Source organism: Diorhabda carinulata, chromosome X, assembly GCF_026250575.1.
Source record: "Diorhabda carinulata isolate Delta chromosome X, icDioCari1.1, whole genome shotgun sequence".
In the NCBI taxonomy this organism is placed as follows: domain Eukaryota; kingdom Metazoa; phylum Arthropoda; class Insecta; order Coleoptera; family Chrysomelidae; genus Diorhabda; species Diorhabda carinulata.
This window is the reverse complement of record NC_079472.1, coordinates 66,406,522-66,424,779: the sequence shown is the minus strand read 5'-3', so window position 1 is coordinate 66,424,779 and position 18,258 is coordinate 66,406,522. Positions and strand designations below refer to the sequence as shown.

The following is an 18,258-nucleotide window of genomic DNA, read 5'->3' as shown; positions in this document are numbered from 1 at the left end:
AAGCATTCCAAACCCTGTGGTGTACCATTCTTGTTCAGATTAATAAGGTAAAATTTTATTGCACTAATAGCTCTCGTATTTAAAAAATATTCACATTGATAAATCAATATGCAATTAATTTAATAATATTATAACACAGCCACCTCTCAATCGATTCTAGACAAGACTACACTCGCCCGATTGCTTGGATCAACCAAATACCACAAGGTAATGACCATAGATAAAGAGCAACCAACCAAGAGACGTTAAACGAATCGATGCTGTAAGATTAAGTGACGTTTTAAAGGCTTGAATATATGAATACATTTGAGTGACAATCAGATTTTCACCCTGTAACTTTATATTCAGATCAGTCAAGTGTATATCTATATCTACAAAAACGGCACAATCAATCCACCAGTCCTAGTCATAATCAATTTGTTTGCTAATATGAAAGCTTGAATAGGGTCACGTAATGCAAATTACTCGTCAACGCCAACGACCTTTCGTGAAATAAGGGACAGAAAACTTTTCGTTCAAATCTAGTGAAATTTGCCTGAATTGTCGACGATTTAGTCCTTTGCTCCTTATTAAATTTACAATTTTAATTATAGGTTGCATGACATGGTCCATTTTCAAATGTTTTTGTGCCAGTGATTCCTTATGAACTATACAGTGAAATCCCATAAAATTCCCTGATGTTTTCTGTTTTAATTTAGTTACAACGCCCGAATGTTTGCCAGTCATGACAGGAGCGTTATTCGTGCTGCTATTCCAGTCGAGTTCATATTCTCCTATCAAATGCTCAATTGCAGAATAAATATCATTTGCTGTTGTAGTACTTGTCAATGGAACGCACTTTAATAGTTCTTCAGTTATTTCAAAGGTACTGTTAATGCCACGTATAAAAACAGCAATTTTAGCTGTAACGACAGTATCAGTACTCTCGTCAACAGCCAGTGAATAGTTTGTAAATTCCTTAATTTTCCCTTTCAATTGAAAATAATTTTTATACTAAAACCTTTTCCCGTAACCAGTCACGTTATTTAATAGCCAGACCTCGTACGTTTACAAATTTAGTCTTGGATTACAATAGGTAGATCAGAACATATAATCGAATTAAACATAAAACACTGACCTCAGTAATTTTTGATAAATGATTTCGTGTCAATAAGTTATTGTATAAGTTTTCAATGAAACTGGAAATACCGAAATAACAGAGTGTCTCTTCTCATTTCCAGACGAGTATATATAATTATTTGGAAATCATTCGTTCCATAGAACGCATTCCAAATGCATGGAAGGATAATTATCACAGTTTTCCAACAAATCCAAATTTAATTTGCTACGATTCTCATTATCATTAATTCGTGATTCACTTTTGCGAAGATTTTTCTCAATTACTTCAAATATATGATATTTCAGACATAATTGCTGAAAAATCGTATAATTTTATTCATAATGTGTGAGTTCTACGAAGTAATCAAATTTCCACCAGTTATTCTAGTCATTTGATTAATAATCTTAATTATTACTGCTCGAAAGGGGATAATTGCTAAATCTCTATTCAAATTCAATAATATTCATTGATGATACATTATTAACATCGCAAAATTTAATTTAATTTAATAATCCATACATATAATATACAAGTTATAATCTTAATTAAAGATAAACATGGAAATAATCGGGATGGATTCAATATAAAGTGATTAATATTCATTTTCAAAATGTAAATCGAAACAAATGACGTATGCAAGTAATTCATTGTATTGAAATTCTTGATACTGAACAATTAAATTTTGGTTCATTTTAAATGTTCATACGGAGATCTGCAAAAATAACCTTTTTCATTCAAGAAGAGATTTTCAACTACAGGTTGCAATAATACAATTATGGAATTACTGTCCAGCTACAATGAAATTTTAAAATTCGGTGAATACGCATATTTTTTATAAATTGCGGAAATTGTTTGATGTTTTTACAGCAAGCGGTTTATTTACATCGTTTCTTTGGAATATTTTCTAGGAAGGTATATATTGATTTATTTGTTTTGTTTCTTTATGTTCTAGAAGTTTGGAAAATTCTACTTGAGTTATATAAATAAGTTCCATGCTTCTAAATTCTTTTGATTTTAGGTTTCTTCTGTTTTAAAATTAGTGGAAACGGCACATTTTTATCAATTATTCAAAAATTATTAAAAAAAAACAGAAGAGACCTAAAATCAAGAACATTTAAAAGCATTAAAATATTAAAAGGTCCAAGAAATAAGAAATTAAATAAGTTTATTTAGCGCAGTTGATAATTATCAAAGTAATCGAAGAATTTAAATAAATTATTTGAGTCATATTTAAGTGATAATTGGAAGTGAATCATTATAAGTTAAGGGTAGCGTATAGTGTATAAATAAATTAAGAAAGTAAGAGACAGTGTTCATTAATTGACTTCACGAATAGAAAGAGTGGAAATAAATACGAAAAATGTTACAATATTAAACCAAACTACGCTCCAATATTCCACGTTGTAATCCTCGCGGTCTAATACACATCTATCCCATAAAGAATGGGCCGTGTTCTAAAGGGAAACGCATTATAATAGTACACGCTGGAAGCAAAGACGGTTTCGAGCCTGATGCTTTATTAATATCTGCTCAAAAAATTAAAAATTGTGCAGCTGATTATCATGAAGATATGGCGGCAGAATTATTTTAAAAGTGGTTTAAGAAACAACTTTCACCTAACATTCCACCATAGTCAGTAATCGTTATGGAGAACGCATTCTACCACTCGCGTCAACTCCTTCAGCATATTTAACACTATATTAGTTAACATGAGGAAACGCGAAATCAAAATGTAATTAGTCTCCAGAGCTGAGTACATAGGCTGTAGAACTTGTAAGGAAAGTTCCAGCTGCAGACCGCCAAGAGCTTTGGAAAAACTGTGCTGAACATGTTATCGAAGAAGATGAGTATGTGGTATCACCCTCTCTACAACCCTTCATAATTCAATTAAATGATGAATCCAGTTCACATGATTCTGACTACCATGATTATTTGTAAAGATAATTTGGAATTGAAATGTTTTTGTTTTTCAGAAAAAAAAAACGGTCCAAAAGGGCTCGGTTCACGCCTAGTATCCTATTTGAACCAAACTCCCTCACATTTTACTCGTCTATTTACGTTTTATAATTTAATATTAAGTTGAAGCAAGTTAACGAGGTACAATATTGATTTTTATCCAAGTTCCAAGTAGGACTACAATTGAGTGCATCTGTCTAAATAATGCCGTCCAATTTATAATGATTCGATTGCTTTTTAACGAATATTTTCCCGCATAAGATAAACAAATTTTTAAAAGTATTTATAAAAATAATGAATTTATAAAATGTCGGCAAGGGTTTTTATTATCTGCAATTGATATTGGAAGAACTATAACTTGGTCACTAATTGAGGAGTTTGAAGCTCGTGAGAATATTAAATCTGGAATTACAATGGGCATTCACACCAAATTATTTGGGAACAGGAACAAAGCGTAAGTATAGTAGTGTTTTTCGCGTTACGGGAGGAGAGATATGGAATCTTCATGCGATGGTAATCATATCGTAATAGTTGAACTAAACTCAGGTTTTGAAAAGTAAACGCAGGTCCCTGAAGAGCTTATATATTATTTATAGATGAAGTTTATGACGGATTTCATACTCTGATGGAGATATAGTCTGAGTGTTCTTTGTTTTAAGTTTTTTGAATCTTCACGAATTCTTTTTCTGTAACTGCATCACTTCATTTTAGGTTGTCAATTCGAATGTTGTGAGAATTGTTGGTGAGTTTGCATAACACATTGAAGTTTTTAGCCAAAGTGGAATATAATAGAATTGAAATCCAAATTAATAACACATAGGTTAACATGATATAAAACAAATTCAACTCGAAAGTACCAGATCTGAGGCTCTTTACCAAATTAAAGTCGGTATTGAGATAAGATTGAGAATAATTAATTTGATAGGTAGATTGATAAAGAATTATGAAATTCTAACCAAATTTATCCGGGTATCATAACAATAATCAACAAAGTTTCGATATTGACGATCATACATCGATACTACGATCGAACTAAATTTGAGTTCTAAAACGATGAGGTCTCATTTACGAGACAAAACATCTTCAATGCACATAATGCTTACAAATTAATAATAAAAATCAATAACTGTATCAATATTTTATGCCAGTATCGGTTATTACTTCATAATTTTCAAATCAAAATATTCCGGTAGACAGTTTCGAGTTTTATCAAGAGTATCATTTTGGTGTGAAATTAAATGATGTTTAAGTTCATTTGAAAGTTTGCTTGATGAATATAATATTGGAAAATTTATGTTTAATAATACTTGGTACAAACCGTGTAAATAGAGTTAGATATAAAAACTGTTGCCAGTAGTTACAGTTAAATCATAAAAAATGTGTTAATTTTTTTCCTCAACGCCCTTTATCTTGAATACGGATGGTGGTACGAAAGCAAACCCCAAATATTATCCATTTTTCTATGTATCTCAAGGTCGGGATCATTTTTTTAAACATTCAGTATATTCGGTGATTATATAAAATGACCGATTAGTTTATGAAATCCCACAATGGGAAATATGATAAAAGTCACGAAAATTCGCTGACGTTGCGCAACTCCTTGGCACAAAACAACCACGTGATTATACAAGAAGTTCTAATTTCGTTATATGTACACGTTTTTTTCGCTACCCTCTCGCAAAAAATAAAACATATGGTAGTATGCTTGAGCTTTTTAATTCCAAATTAAAAATATTACGGATACTAAGGAAACAAACAGCGGTTAGGTTGAGTTAGGTTACGTTAGGTAGTAACTACTCAAAAAAAGCCTGCACTCTATTCTACTGGCCCAATGAGCAGGGTTCGTTAATTTAATCTGCTCATCCATCAGTGTTGAGAATGATGTAATACCTCTATAAGGCGAAGCTTGTGCAATAAATTCACTTCAATTATATTTTATGATGCTATTTAAGATCTGTATAACTTTTACATATAAAGTAATGAATTCGAAGACTTGTTGAAAAAATCCGATTTAAAGCAAAAAAATCTGATTTAAAAAAAATCAGAACACTGCCAATAAGTCACGATATTTATCAAATTCTCTATTACGAGATGGGGATTTTATAAACTAACCGGAAAATTTGATAAATATGAAATAATTTTTCATAAATGATGATAATCCGACGATTTATCATTTTTACTGTGACTTAAACCCTGAACAAAAGATACTTTCCATTAATATCATAAAAATCAAATCATTTTCTAATTTACATTATCGCAATTAATATTTTATAACATTATTATTATTATCTAAGTTCTAGTATTATGATTAGATATCATTTTCCAAACAAATCAACATATTCATTAATCAAAATTTTAAATCATGTCTATAGAAATAGATTTTTACTACTGTCTTTGCCTCTTCATGTGACCGACATCCTGAGATCTTATCGTCCTATCTACCATTATGGTCCCATCTCTAGAATAACAGTCTGATTTATTATCCTCAGAAGATCGTTTAACCAGAGAAGAAGTCTGCAATGGCTATAGCTGTGGCGTTTAGATAGAATGGCAAAAAACAAGTTCAAAATAATTTACGAGCGGAAACTAAACTATGATTATTCCCTTGTGATGGATCAGCGTATAAAATTATTTGGGTTTAAGTGCTATAAAAATCGAATTATATCATTTTACATCTATCTTCTGTGATCGTAACAGTTTTTGAAGATCATATTAACGATCAATGCCATAAATAATATGGCAAATATATCCATAACTGTTTGCTCGTATTTTCGTGCTATTTCAAAAGTTGTATTTATTGGAAATATTACGAGCAGTGAGTTTCCATAGCGCAATATCCGTTTTTTTATCATATAAAGTACTACTCACTGTTAACATAATTTTTTCTCTGAGTAACATTTTCCAGGATTGTTTCCTCCATGTTTTCTAATTTCTTGAAAATAAAGTTGAAGGTAATTTAACTAAGAGTAATAAACGCAGGTTCATATGCGAGGTACAATCAATATTTCATAAATACGCACGGCACTCATACCAAATTAAGAAATGAAAAATAATGTCGTCAGTCCACGTGGACTTGATGAAAGTGCGTCAAAATCCATCATCTCCACATTTCTATTGGTCGGAAAGTGTATGTACACAATTTCTGGCAGACAGTCAGCGTTAAGAAGTGGAGTCGTTTGGTGATGTTCATTCAATTCATAAATTCCTTTGAATAAATAGAAATATACGCGTTCTCTAGACCATGGTCGAATAAAGACAATGAAATTGCGCAGTGCAGTGAGAATGGTGCAATATAAAGTGCAATGCAATGCAAGACGTAATAATTCTTGATCAAAAGCATGCTCAGATGAAGTTCAGCTGATTGTTTCGTGCAACATAAATACGAAAAATGTTACAATATTAAACCAAACTACGCTCCAATATTCCACGTTGTAATCCTCGCGGTCCAATACACATCTATCCCATTAAGAATGGGCCGTGTTCTAAAGGGAAACGCATTATAATAGTACACGCTGGAAGCAAAGACGGTTTCGAGCCTGATGCTCTATTAATATCTGCTCGAAAAATTAAAAATTGTTCAGCTGATTATCATGAAGATATGGCGGCAGAATTATTTTAAAAGTGGTTTAAGAAACAACTTTCACCTAACATTCCACCATAGTCAGTAATCGTTATGGAGAACGCATTCTACCACTCGCGGCAACTTCTTCAGCATATTTAACACTATATTAGTTAACATGAGGAAACGCGAAATCAAAATGTAATTAGTCTCCAGAGCTGAGTACAGAGGTTGTAGAACTTGTAAGGAAAGTTCTAGCTGCAGACCGCCAAGAGCTTTGGAAAAACTGTGCTGAACATGTTATCGAAGAAGATGAGTATGTGGTATCACCCTCTCTACAACCCTTCATAATTCAATCAAATGATGAATCCAGTTCAGATGAAGCTGACTACCATGATTATTTTTCTTTTGTTTTATTTGTAAAAAATTTATTTTCCTTCATGGTTTTTGCTTTGCCATTCTGTTTCCCAGAAAAAAAGCTAATGCTGTATAAAAAGGGCTCAGTAGGCGTCTCATACCCTGTTTAACGACCTCACCTCGTTTTTTCACGTTAACCTGTCATTTCATTTATGGTCTTCAAACATTGTGTCTCGTAAAAATAAAACTATTGTTAAGAATAATTCATCAAAATTATAACACGCAGATTTAATATTTTTTATTGATTAAGCCGTATCAAATATTTTAGTATACCTTCCTAAACGAACTTCCCCTTTTTCGTCATCAAATTGAATGGAAAACTTCTATCAAAAACTATTGAAATAAATGTAAAAAAAGCTCAAGTGTCTTCAAAGTGGGTTTATCGTTACTGATGAGAGGCTGACCCCAAGGCTAATTAAATGTTTCATCGTGCGTACACAAGATCTATTTCAGATTACGGGGGCTCTATAAAGAATCTGGGAAGAGCAGTCGTTCAAAGGAACTAGGTCGTTTTCAGTACAAAGTTCTGCGGTTCGATTTCGGTGCCCTCAAATTTATAACGATCGAGAATCTTTAAGTGAAATGTAAGGAATTCACTTATACTTGACATGGCTTTTACTTGGAAAAAATCTCAATCTCAAATTCCCAACTGGAAATTGAACTGATCATCTACCAGATCATATACAGTGTGTTGATGAAGTAACGCAACTTTCTAGTATTACAAATTTCGTTGGGCTCTTATGAAATTGTCATCTGCATAAGTCGATTGAAAGTATAGTAGGTGCACAATGAATTCAAACCAACTTACTAAAATATATATTATATAACAGTATCTTTTTTTCGGTTTTCCGTAATCTATAAACTTTCAATTACCTGCATTTCAACCGCATAATATTACATTCAATAATTTTAGAGTAACCATCGTTTGGAACTAGACAATTGTTTCTTTTGAAAAATTTCCATCGTCTTGGATAACATCGTGAGCTTCTGTGAAGTGCAAATTGAAGTGGCCAAGATATCTATATTATCCATAAACGATACTTCCTATGGTTTTGGCATCTTTGAGGTCCAGCAAGACTCCATTCCATAGTTTTCCAGTGACTGCTGTTCATAGGTCTGGGTAGACCTGTCAATTTTCCAATGACACGTTCTGCTTCTCTGTATAAAGTTCGTTCGTACGTCATCTGTTACATCGAGTTTTCGACATTGGTCTATTTCATTCCCCTTTTGCTAGTCTGGTCGTTTCATTTACCAGAATGTTAACGGTTCACCGAGCACACAGAGGATATTTGTTATTGGAGCTTACTCCATTGACCGCCAGTTAAATTGGTCTACATCTACAATTTCTCTAGGAATATCCTTGATTCTGTATTTAAAAAGCCTTGGCTCCCTATCTAAATCAGCTGCGGTGCAGTTGAAGCTCACGAAGACTCTGCCCACTCTAGCACATACAACTTTGATTTTAAGCTGCATCCCTCATTCAGATAGCTGACTGATACACGTTCGTATCATCCTCCTCCTATACGAATTGCAAAAAATCAATATGTTTTCATCGTGTTCCACAATAATATTTATTCCGTTGTCCTTATCAAATATAGATGCAACGCTGGGTAAGTATTAGCAATGACAATGAAATAATATCGAAATATGATGTCAATCCAAGCAGATAGTGTGTGAATATTTGGAAATGTCAATCGCACACGTGGAAGCGATAAGTATAAGGATAGTGTCATATTCAGGTACATCATAGGTACATATTAACGGAAGAATAGACAAGGTAAAACAAATCCTACATAGTTTTAATGTTGATAAAAAATTCCGAGTTCCGAGAAGGAGGTTCATCTAGCGACAACATGGCAGAATAAAATCGAAAAAGTTTAGACGAGACATGATGTACATACTGTTCAGAAGGTGGAGATTAACACATCTATGAGAAGCAGTCAACAAGTTGTTCTTGAAGTTTTCATCTAAAGTTTTTACGTAGCATGAAAAATTATACCACAACCTTCAAAAGAGGTAAATTTTCCATTGAAGATGTTAACCGATCGGGAAGGCCAGTTCTGTGTCAGTCCCCAAATATATCGAGGCAGTTGATGACATGATTTTATCAGACCGTAGAATTGGGCTAAAACGGATATCTGAAGCACTGAATATTTCATACGAACGCGTTTCATTATATAGTTCACGTCAATTTGGACATGAGAAAAATTGCTGCCCAATGGATCTCCAAATGTTTGAATGTTGACCAAAAGCGTGCAAGGGTAGAAGCTCGATTTGAAAACGTTGTAGACTTCTTGATCCGAATTGTTACTATGATTGCATTATTCACCAGATTTGGCTCAGTCCAACTATCATTTCTTTCCTCAACTAAAAAAGTTTATAAGGTCGTAAATTTTCTTCCAACGAGGAGGTAATAAAAGCTGTGGGGGTATGGTTTGCAGAGCAAGAGAAAACATTTTTTTTTAAAGTCTAGAGACGTTGCAGGTTTGGTTCTATTGTAGGCTAAGAATTTTTCCAATTATTTCCAAATTTACATTTCTTTCATATAGTAATTTTGAGAAAAATTCTTGCCATCCTACACAGGCGTATTTTGCCTGTTTATTTGTTTACAAATATTTTCGGAAAGTAAGAAAAAGACTTGAGAGGAATAGGGTCCTGATATAGGAAAACTTTTCCTCCGCAGAGATGTTTGGATCCTTGTCTACAGATCACGTAATAAAGCTATAATATTTTTTGGTTGAGATAGGTTCCAGATAAAGATTGTAGATAAACTTTCGAAATAGAAAATGGGTACAAGGGAGATAAAATACATACTGAGAAATATCCTATATAACCATCACGAACTAGACGAATTTTCAAACAAGTGTATTCATAGGAAAATGAAATATAGATATAACTGATTTTCAAAATAGAAATTAAAATAACAATTTGGAGATTTCTGGAATAACAATAAAGAAAATATATGTATTATTTGAACAATATTTGGGTCTATAAGGGCCATACCGTTCTCATAGTTTGATAAAACTATTTAGGTTAGGCTTCAGCAATTTTAAAATCATCATCAAAATTTTCTCACAGTTTGCTGGTGTACAAAAATTCTTGATAATGGTTGCCTAACTCAATTTATTATCTGAATAAAATTGATAATTTTTTGGAACCATGAGTGATTAGAACTGGAAAATATGTATAGATGACGTGAGAAATATGGAACGAATATGAAGTTGATGGATACGTTTATGGATAATACTGTTAGGCAAATTATTAATAATTTGAATAAAACGAGGAGACTACAGAGTCTGGAAATGATGAAATGAACCATTAAAAAGTTATACAAAGCAGAAATATTGGAGTTCTATCATCACGTTGCTAATACGTCAGCTCTGACAGCTCAATAGAAATAATCATTCTGACTAATATTCCAAAAGTTAACCTTTTACTTTTTTATCTATGCTAGCTTATTACTGGAAAACTAATTATTTGCAGGTTGGCATATGTATGTAGTTCACAAAAGTGACGTAATATTCAGTCTATCAACTGGGTGTCCTCTTAACTAAATTAGAATCATACTTTCTGAATTGATGTATATAAGAGTTTTTTTTTTTGGGGTGGCTATAATTCCAAAATAGAAGATTCCTAAAATAGCAGTCAGAGATATAATTCAAACATATGTATGTACTAAAAACCGAAACAGCACAGACGAACTTTTGAAAAGTTTCAGCTGGAACTCAAAACCTTTAATATGAAAGTTATACGTTACATATATTTTACATTGATTTTGAATTAAAATTGAAAATATGCCGAATTTTTTGTATTCCGTAACTTTATTAGGTACTCGAAACTTCTGTGATCACTACAAGCAACTGGTGAAAAATAACACAGTGGAGATGATATCACATACACTATGAACTGTAATCCTAATTCCCCTGAATTTCAATTAAGTTGTAAGATGACTTTAATGTGATGGTTAAGAACATGGGACGGTATTACATTACTATTTCACAGGTTTAGTCACTTACTTCGTGGTAAAATAAGCATTGTGATCCTGAATTATATTCGTACTTACCGACGTAAATTTATATAAGTCAAATTATTTCATAAAAAATCTGATTTTAACAATAAATACACATTCAATCCAAAAATTCGTTGAAAACAATATACTAAACAAAGCTTACGTCAAATTCAGCTTTTACCACGGTTGGTTATTCCCAATACGTCAATTATATCGTTGTTTCCTTTTACGATTACCAATGTCAATTTACAGTCTTATCCTAAAACCGGTTTACGAGCGGCTGCGAGGTAGAGCGGGCACGCAACGAATGCGCCGCAAACATGCCGCGGCTTCGCCTCGAAGACGTTTCGGACGCGTGGCAGAAACGCAACGTTTTTATCGCGCACAATACACCCATTATCAAAATTATTACCAGAAAAAAATCATTATAAATCTTCAGCGGTACTGTTCTCGACATAACCACTTGGTGAAGAATTGATTGGATGTAATTAATTATTCCGGGGTGGTTCTGGACTTGTAAAATATCCTGGATAGTTTGGAGAATAGCTGAAAGACCTAAACTTGTATTTTTTCAAAACTCCCATGATCTCCATTTTATAGTCTGGATGAATTGAATTTAAATCTTCTGTCTTTATTCATCCTCTCTCCCATCTTTTGTATTAACTTTGAAAACTTTGTAATCATTTTATCCTCTTCTCATGCATTTTTTTGGTCCCATATCACGTAACGATTCATAATTTCACTTATAACTAATTCTGTATCAATATCCGAATCGATATAAGAGTGAGCACCTACGTACGCGACAGTACAAAATGCGCGTTCGCAACGAACTAGCTGCGCGCTCGCTCCGCTTTGAAGACGCTCGCAATCAGCCAGTATGATAAGGCCCTTGAAGAAAATATTACGTATGTCTTTTAGTTAGTCTTGTGAAGAAGACAATCGATCTTATATGATAATGTTTGATTTCTGTAGATAGAAGTTGATAGTATGTAAAAAAGATTTGTTTGATAAATTTCAGATTAAGTCACGTGATGAAAATGAAAAACTTCATTGTTTCTACTATAGTTATAGAATATATTCAACTCCATAATAATTATAATGTCAAACTCACAGGAATAGATTTTTCTTTCGTGTATTTCAATATTCTGAAATGATGTGTGTATTTAATGTATTTTTTTCATGCATTTTCACGTTTCTCATATTCAGCTATCCTATGGAGTTCAATAATACTGTAACATAAATTATTCATTTCTTAGTTCCATAAGACAACGAGTGATCATCAGGACCAATAACAGTTGTACCTACTTCACCAAAGTAAGTGGATCACTAATAATGCTGCGCGACAAACGAATTGAAAACAAGTTATCAAACATTGAACAATCAGTTGCTCAAAAGAGGACACAAACAGTAGAAATATGTTTTCAATGCGATGACTGGAAAATATTTTTTCCGAAATAAGCTACTTCCAGTGATATAATAATATTGTTTTGAAATTGACTTTGCTTCTATTGCTTTACGTATAGTGAACAAAAATTGAAGCAACATCAATCAAAAAAAGGAGAGACTATAAACGCACCATTAAAATAGCAAATTTGCTATTTTGTTTGTTCGATGTAGTTACACATTCGTATGATAACAAGTACATACTAACCTGTTCTTTCAGGTAATGTTTCGTTTCTTCATCGCTGAAATTATGAAGATTTGTCAAATGTATTGTTGTCGTGAATCCTGTTACATCTAAAAAAAAGTAAAATGTCTTAGTGATGTCTGAAAAAGAAAAAAATCAGCTCTATATTATCTCAATATTAGGGAAAGTAATAAAGTTGTGAGAAAAAAATTACATAAGTTCGAGCTGGTATAAGACAATAACTACTAGTTTTTCATTACATTTCTTGTTAAAAATGATTTGTTTGTTCGAATGATTCACTTACACTCACAAAAAAGTTTTCCAAGCCGTGAAAATATGAGACAAATAATCAAATATGTTTTGTTGCAATAATAGAATGAATAAACAATTCATTTCAACTTACAAGGATGATCCCAGAAGTGCCTGGCCTGACCTAGAGATATCGATAGTTGTTTGAAAGATACATATCACTGCAATGAAAAGTACACAGTCTATACAGCATATGTTTCAAGTGTGAAGACGCCACGTTGAATAGTATTTGTTTGGCAGTGATCAATAGCTAACGTATTCAATGAATTTGTAAACATGGAAAAAATTGGTCATCGTTTTGTGATACAATACTTTTATTTGAAAAGCATTAGCCCAACCAATATAAAAGCTGAATTAGATTTTACTCTGGGTGAGACTGCTCCTTCGTTATACACGGCAAATTATTGGGTAACAGAATTTAAACGAAGACCGTCATCGCAGTGGTCGACTAAATGAGGTTAGAAATCCAGAAATGTTCAACTAAAAGTGCTCGAGTTAGCTGACGAAGTTGACAAAGTGCGCTGTATGCAAGAGAGATGCCGCGTTTGCTCACAATGGAACAAAAACAGCGTCATGAAGATGTTTCCATCAAGTGTTTGGCAATGTTTCACAGAAATAAAGCCGAATTTTCGCGCCGTTTCATTACTATTGATGAAACATGGGTCGATTACATCATACTCGGAACAAAAGAACAATCAAAACCATAAAATGAAAAGGGAGAACCGGCTCCAAAGAAGGCAAAGATCGTTTTTTCTTGTGCAGGCAAGGTTATCGCGTCGGTTTTTTGGGATGAGTGTGGGATAATTTTGAATTCTTTGAGTCAAGAAATCAAGCAAAAACGGCCGAATTTGTCTAATATATAACAAGAAAGTGTTATTTCATCAATACAATGCACCAGCTCACACATCCGATATTGTCATGGCCAAAATTAATGAATTAAAGTTTGAATTGCAACCTATTCGCCAAATTTAGCCCTCTCGGATTATTTTCTGTTCTCACACTTGAAAAATAACTCTGTGATCAAAGATTTTCTAACAATGTAGAGGTAATGTCGGAGGTTAATGGCTATTTTGAGGAGATAACGATTTTATTATAAAAAGGGTATCGAACTTATAAAACACCGCTGCGAAAAGTGTATGGAACTAAAAGGAGATGACGTTGAAAAACTATATATTTTTTTCAAATTTTTTTTGTTTTCTTTGTTGGGCCAGGTACTTCTGGAACCTCATCCTAGTAGATAGAGAATAAAAAAACTTAAATTGTTTCGGATTGATCCGAAAATAAAAAGATTGCTTGAAAAATTGATTCACGACATATTATTTGGTTGATATTACTTCTAATGAATAATTATAACTGTGGGGAGAAATAATCTTCAGTCTGTCAAAGATAAGAGTGCAATAGTGTATTACAGAAAACTAACGCAAACCGAATTATGAAAGAAACTTTTGCACAAACTTCCCAAATATCCAACAAGACAAAAGATTATTAAAAAAGTTTTGAAAAGGGAATAATGCAAATACGAATTATTTACAGATATGACTTATATCGCAATAATTGGATCAAATAATGCTTATTAATACAAATCTATTGAAAAAATTCGATCTGCCTTCAAATTTTTATATTTTCATCGTGTTTGGAAGAGATGCCAACTATTGGTGAGGTTACTAAATACCTAACAAATAATTCTCTTTTTGCTGCAGATTATCACAATCCATAAGAACTCTAAATATATTATGAATATTGTAAAACACAAGTGAATATTTCACAGTCTTCACATAAAACTTATAGTCCAGGAGCCGATAACACTGAAAGTCCCGTCATAGCGAAATCAAAAAATTTTCATTTAAAAAAATGGAAAAATGTTATTGGCTTTTTGACAAAAATCACTTAAACCACTTTTTCTTGCCGGAAGGGTCTGTCATACCTATTTGTAGTGTGTGATGAGGGCTAAAATTTCTCCATCATGCCGGAAACTGTTTTTTTTTTCATTTTATACATTTTTATGTAATTTTTAAAAATATTTTATTATGTGCGCTCAAAAACTGCCGGAAAAATCCCGCATACCATCTTGAAGGGCATAAACTACATATATTAGCATCTACTCCAAAATGTACGATTTTCAATTCACTTATTTTGGAGTAAATGCTTTTTGTCTACTTAGATTTAAAAGATTATCAGGATTAATATGATTTTAGGAATAACAGAAATAATCGAAACATCGAAATCAATTTCATCTATATCATAACGGTTTTCATTTTCTGATTCTTCACTTTCTTCTTCATTTAATTGGCCACTGAGAATTTCTTCAACTTTTGAAGGTGCTGCTGAACCTTTATATCACAATGGTTCCTTATTTTCTTGATTCAGTTGCCATCCACATTCTGTTGGTCCAAATGAAATACAAATTGGCTCAGTGGCATTTTGCCACAATGCGTTTATAAATATGGTGCGTAAAACATTTTGTGACAGAGTTTTCCAGCATGGAGGAATATTCAAACTCTTCTTTGTCATTGGTGTTTGCAAAAAATTTCAAAAATAATTCAAATCTTGCACTTCCAACATTATTTTTGTGTATATTATTCATTTCGTTAGTAAATCTCTTCGTTATTGAATCTTCCGGATCCGTCAAATGTTCAAACATATTTTCGAATTCTTCATTCTCTATTAAAATGTTTAATTTTTCCTTTGCGAACAAAAGCTGCTGTATAATCAGAACCTGTGAAGGAATGGAAGCCCAAAAGAGCTCGACAAAGTAATGGACCTAATTCTCGTGCAAGATCTGTACAACTTATATAATTAATTTTTTTACCTAATTTATTTGTCATCCATATTTTTTGGTTTTCGAATTTGTGACAAATGATTGACACGTCAGTATCTACAGATTAAATGAGAGATGACGAAACATTCGAAACTTGAAGGTAAAGCAAACTGAAGGGACAGAATAGCTTGTACCCTCTAAAATGCCCAAAGACAACCTTATCTGAACTAGAGAAAAGTAATAAATATATACATAGTAACCATGGAGACTATATAGTCTATTCCCCCGTACTAAACTATATTATGTATTTAAAAAAACATTTATCAACAAGAGTAATTTTACAAGAAACATAATTATTATTGATGTAATATATGAGATCATGATCTTTATGTAACAACGGTAATTCCACAAGAAGTATTTACTCCCAAATAAGTGAATTGAAAATCGTACATTTTGGAGTTTTTGAGCGCGCATACCAAGCTATTTTTAAAAATTTAATAAAAATTAATAAAATAGAAAAACGGTTTTTAACTAGCGATTCCTTCGTACACCGATTATTATGATACGGAAATTAATAAACGTAAAATAACCTAAGAAATCGACAGTTCTATTCAAAAAATCTATTCAATTTTTCATGAAGTCAATATTTTTCACCGTTTTCTATCATAAAATACATTTAACGTTGAATTATTCAGTTTTCAAGTGTTAATTGCGATTTTTCTTTGACTAGACAGAAATTACAGATATAAAAAATAAAAACAAACAACAAACCATAACTTATATATTTCAAATTGATTCTAAATGATTTTTCCGCAAAATACGTAGTATTTCAGTTATTATTATGAAAAAAAAGGTTTGAAATATGCATTTTATGTTATAGTTAAAAAACATTGACTTTATAAAAATTTGATTGGAAAATGTTTTTATTCAAACTGTTTAATCCATCGATTTCTGAGGTTATTTGATGTTGATTAATTTACATTCCATCATAATCGGTGTATGAAGGAATTGCTAGTTAAAGCTAGTTAAAAATCGTTGGTGACTTGACTAATAAGCTTTTCAGGACGGAAAAATTCAAAACTTATTCGTTGTTTTTTTTCCTATCAATAAATGTCTTGACCACAGGGCCAAAATTTGTAATATTCTATGTTGCTTGAAGGGTTTTTGTTAACTGGGTGAAATGGTAAAATCAGAGGTGAGTGAATCAGTTCATTCATGTTCATTTGGCATCTTATTAATTGAAGCTCGATTTCTAGCATTATTTTGAGGTAAATACTAGACTCTGAAAGCTCAACTCTTTTTCAATAGAAGCCATAAAAACTGAAGAGTCACAATATCGAATCAAGCACCGTGATTTATGACTATTAAAAAGGAATATCTTAACGAATATTTTTTGTTGTATCGCCATATGAGAATTTTTATCGAAACTACTTGTATTGGTCGTACTTTTGTGGGAAATGATTTGTGTTCGAGTTTGAATTGTGGTTTATAAGTATTATGATAAATTGAGTTGAGATAAATTTGTCATATTGTTATTATCTGAACCAAGTTCAAAGATTTCCCTGATAAATTAGGTGATCCAAATTGGGGGATATACACTCTTGGACAAAATAACGCACCACCCAGATTTCGGAAAATATCCTTTTTGTTTAATAAATTTAAATTGATATCGCATCTTTTCCATCATTTTGACGTAATAATAAGAAATGTGTAGTAATTTCGAGTGATTTTTAATGATTAAAAAAATAAAAATAAAAACATCGCAATAAAACCAAATTTTCTTAAAGATAAAACTTGCTTTCTAAACAATAATGTTCCTTTTTTAAAACGCTAGTAGAGTGTATTTCCACCTCTGGATGTAATTGTTGCTAACATTCTCCTGGACATGTTTTCAATTAGGTGCTGTATCACTTCTTGAAGTATGTTCTCCCATTCCTCTAATGCCGCTCAAGCACATTTAAATTTTGAGGAGATGGATTTTGACGACGAATGCGGAGTTTTGAAATGTCCCAGACATGCTCTATAGGATTCATATCTGGAATTATTGGTGGCCACTCCAGGATATTAATGCCTTCTTCGTTTAGGTAATTCAGAACATCTGCTGCAACGTGTGGTCTAGCATTATCATGCATTGAACGAAAATCATCACCAATAAATGGCACAAACGGAACGACGTGATTTTCAAGAATGTCAGTTATGTATCTTGCAGCGTTAAGAGCGGGTCTAGGAAGAGCCACAAATTCTGTGCTGACATCGAAACAAATATCTCCCCAAAACATGCTAGATCCTCCTTGGAACGGCTCCCTGGGATGATACAAAACTGCTCAAATCTTTCTTCTTACTGTATTCGAATTTGATTACGTCCATCTGGCCTTTAAGACAGATTCTTGTCTTGCCTTGCAAATCTTTGTCTAGCAAGACGATGCTACCTGGTTAGCAAAGGTGTCTGGAGTAGAGATTTTTACATTTCGGACTTCTCGTAAAAGTCTGAAAAGGCTGTTGAGCTAGACACTTGTCATTGACC

At 32.5% G+C, this 18,258-nt stretch overlaps 1 protein-coding gene across 2 annotated transcripts in view; it reads right to left on the bottom strand.

Moving 5' to 3' along the window:
• The window catches only part of LOC130902233 (uncharacterized), a 384,279-nt gene that overhangs the window by 79,587 nt on the left and 286,434 nt on the right, over positions 1-18,258 (bottom strand). For both annotated transcript variants that reach the window (XM_057814189.1, XM_057814190.1), the window contains one exon: positions 12,692-12,777. In XM_057814189.1, coding sequence (XP_057670172.1) covers positions 12,692-12,777 — 86 coding nt within the window. The remainder of the gene's footprint in view (positions 1-12,691; positions 12,778-18,258) is intronic.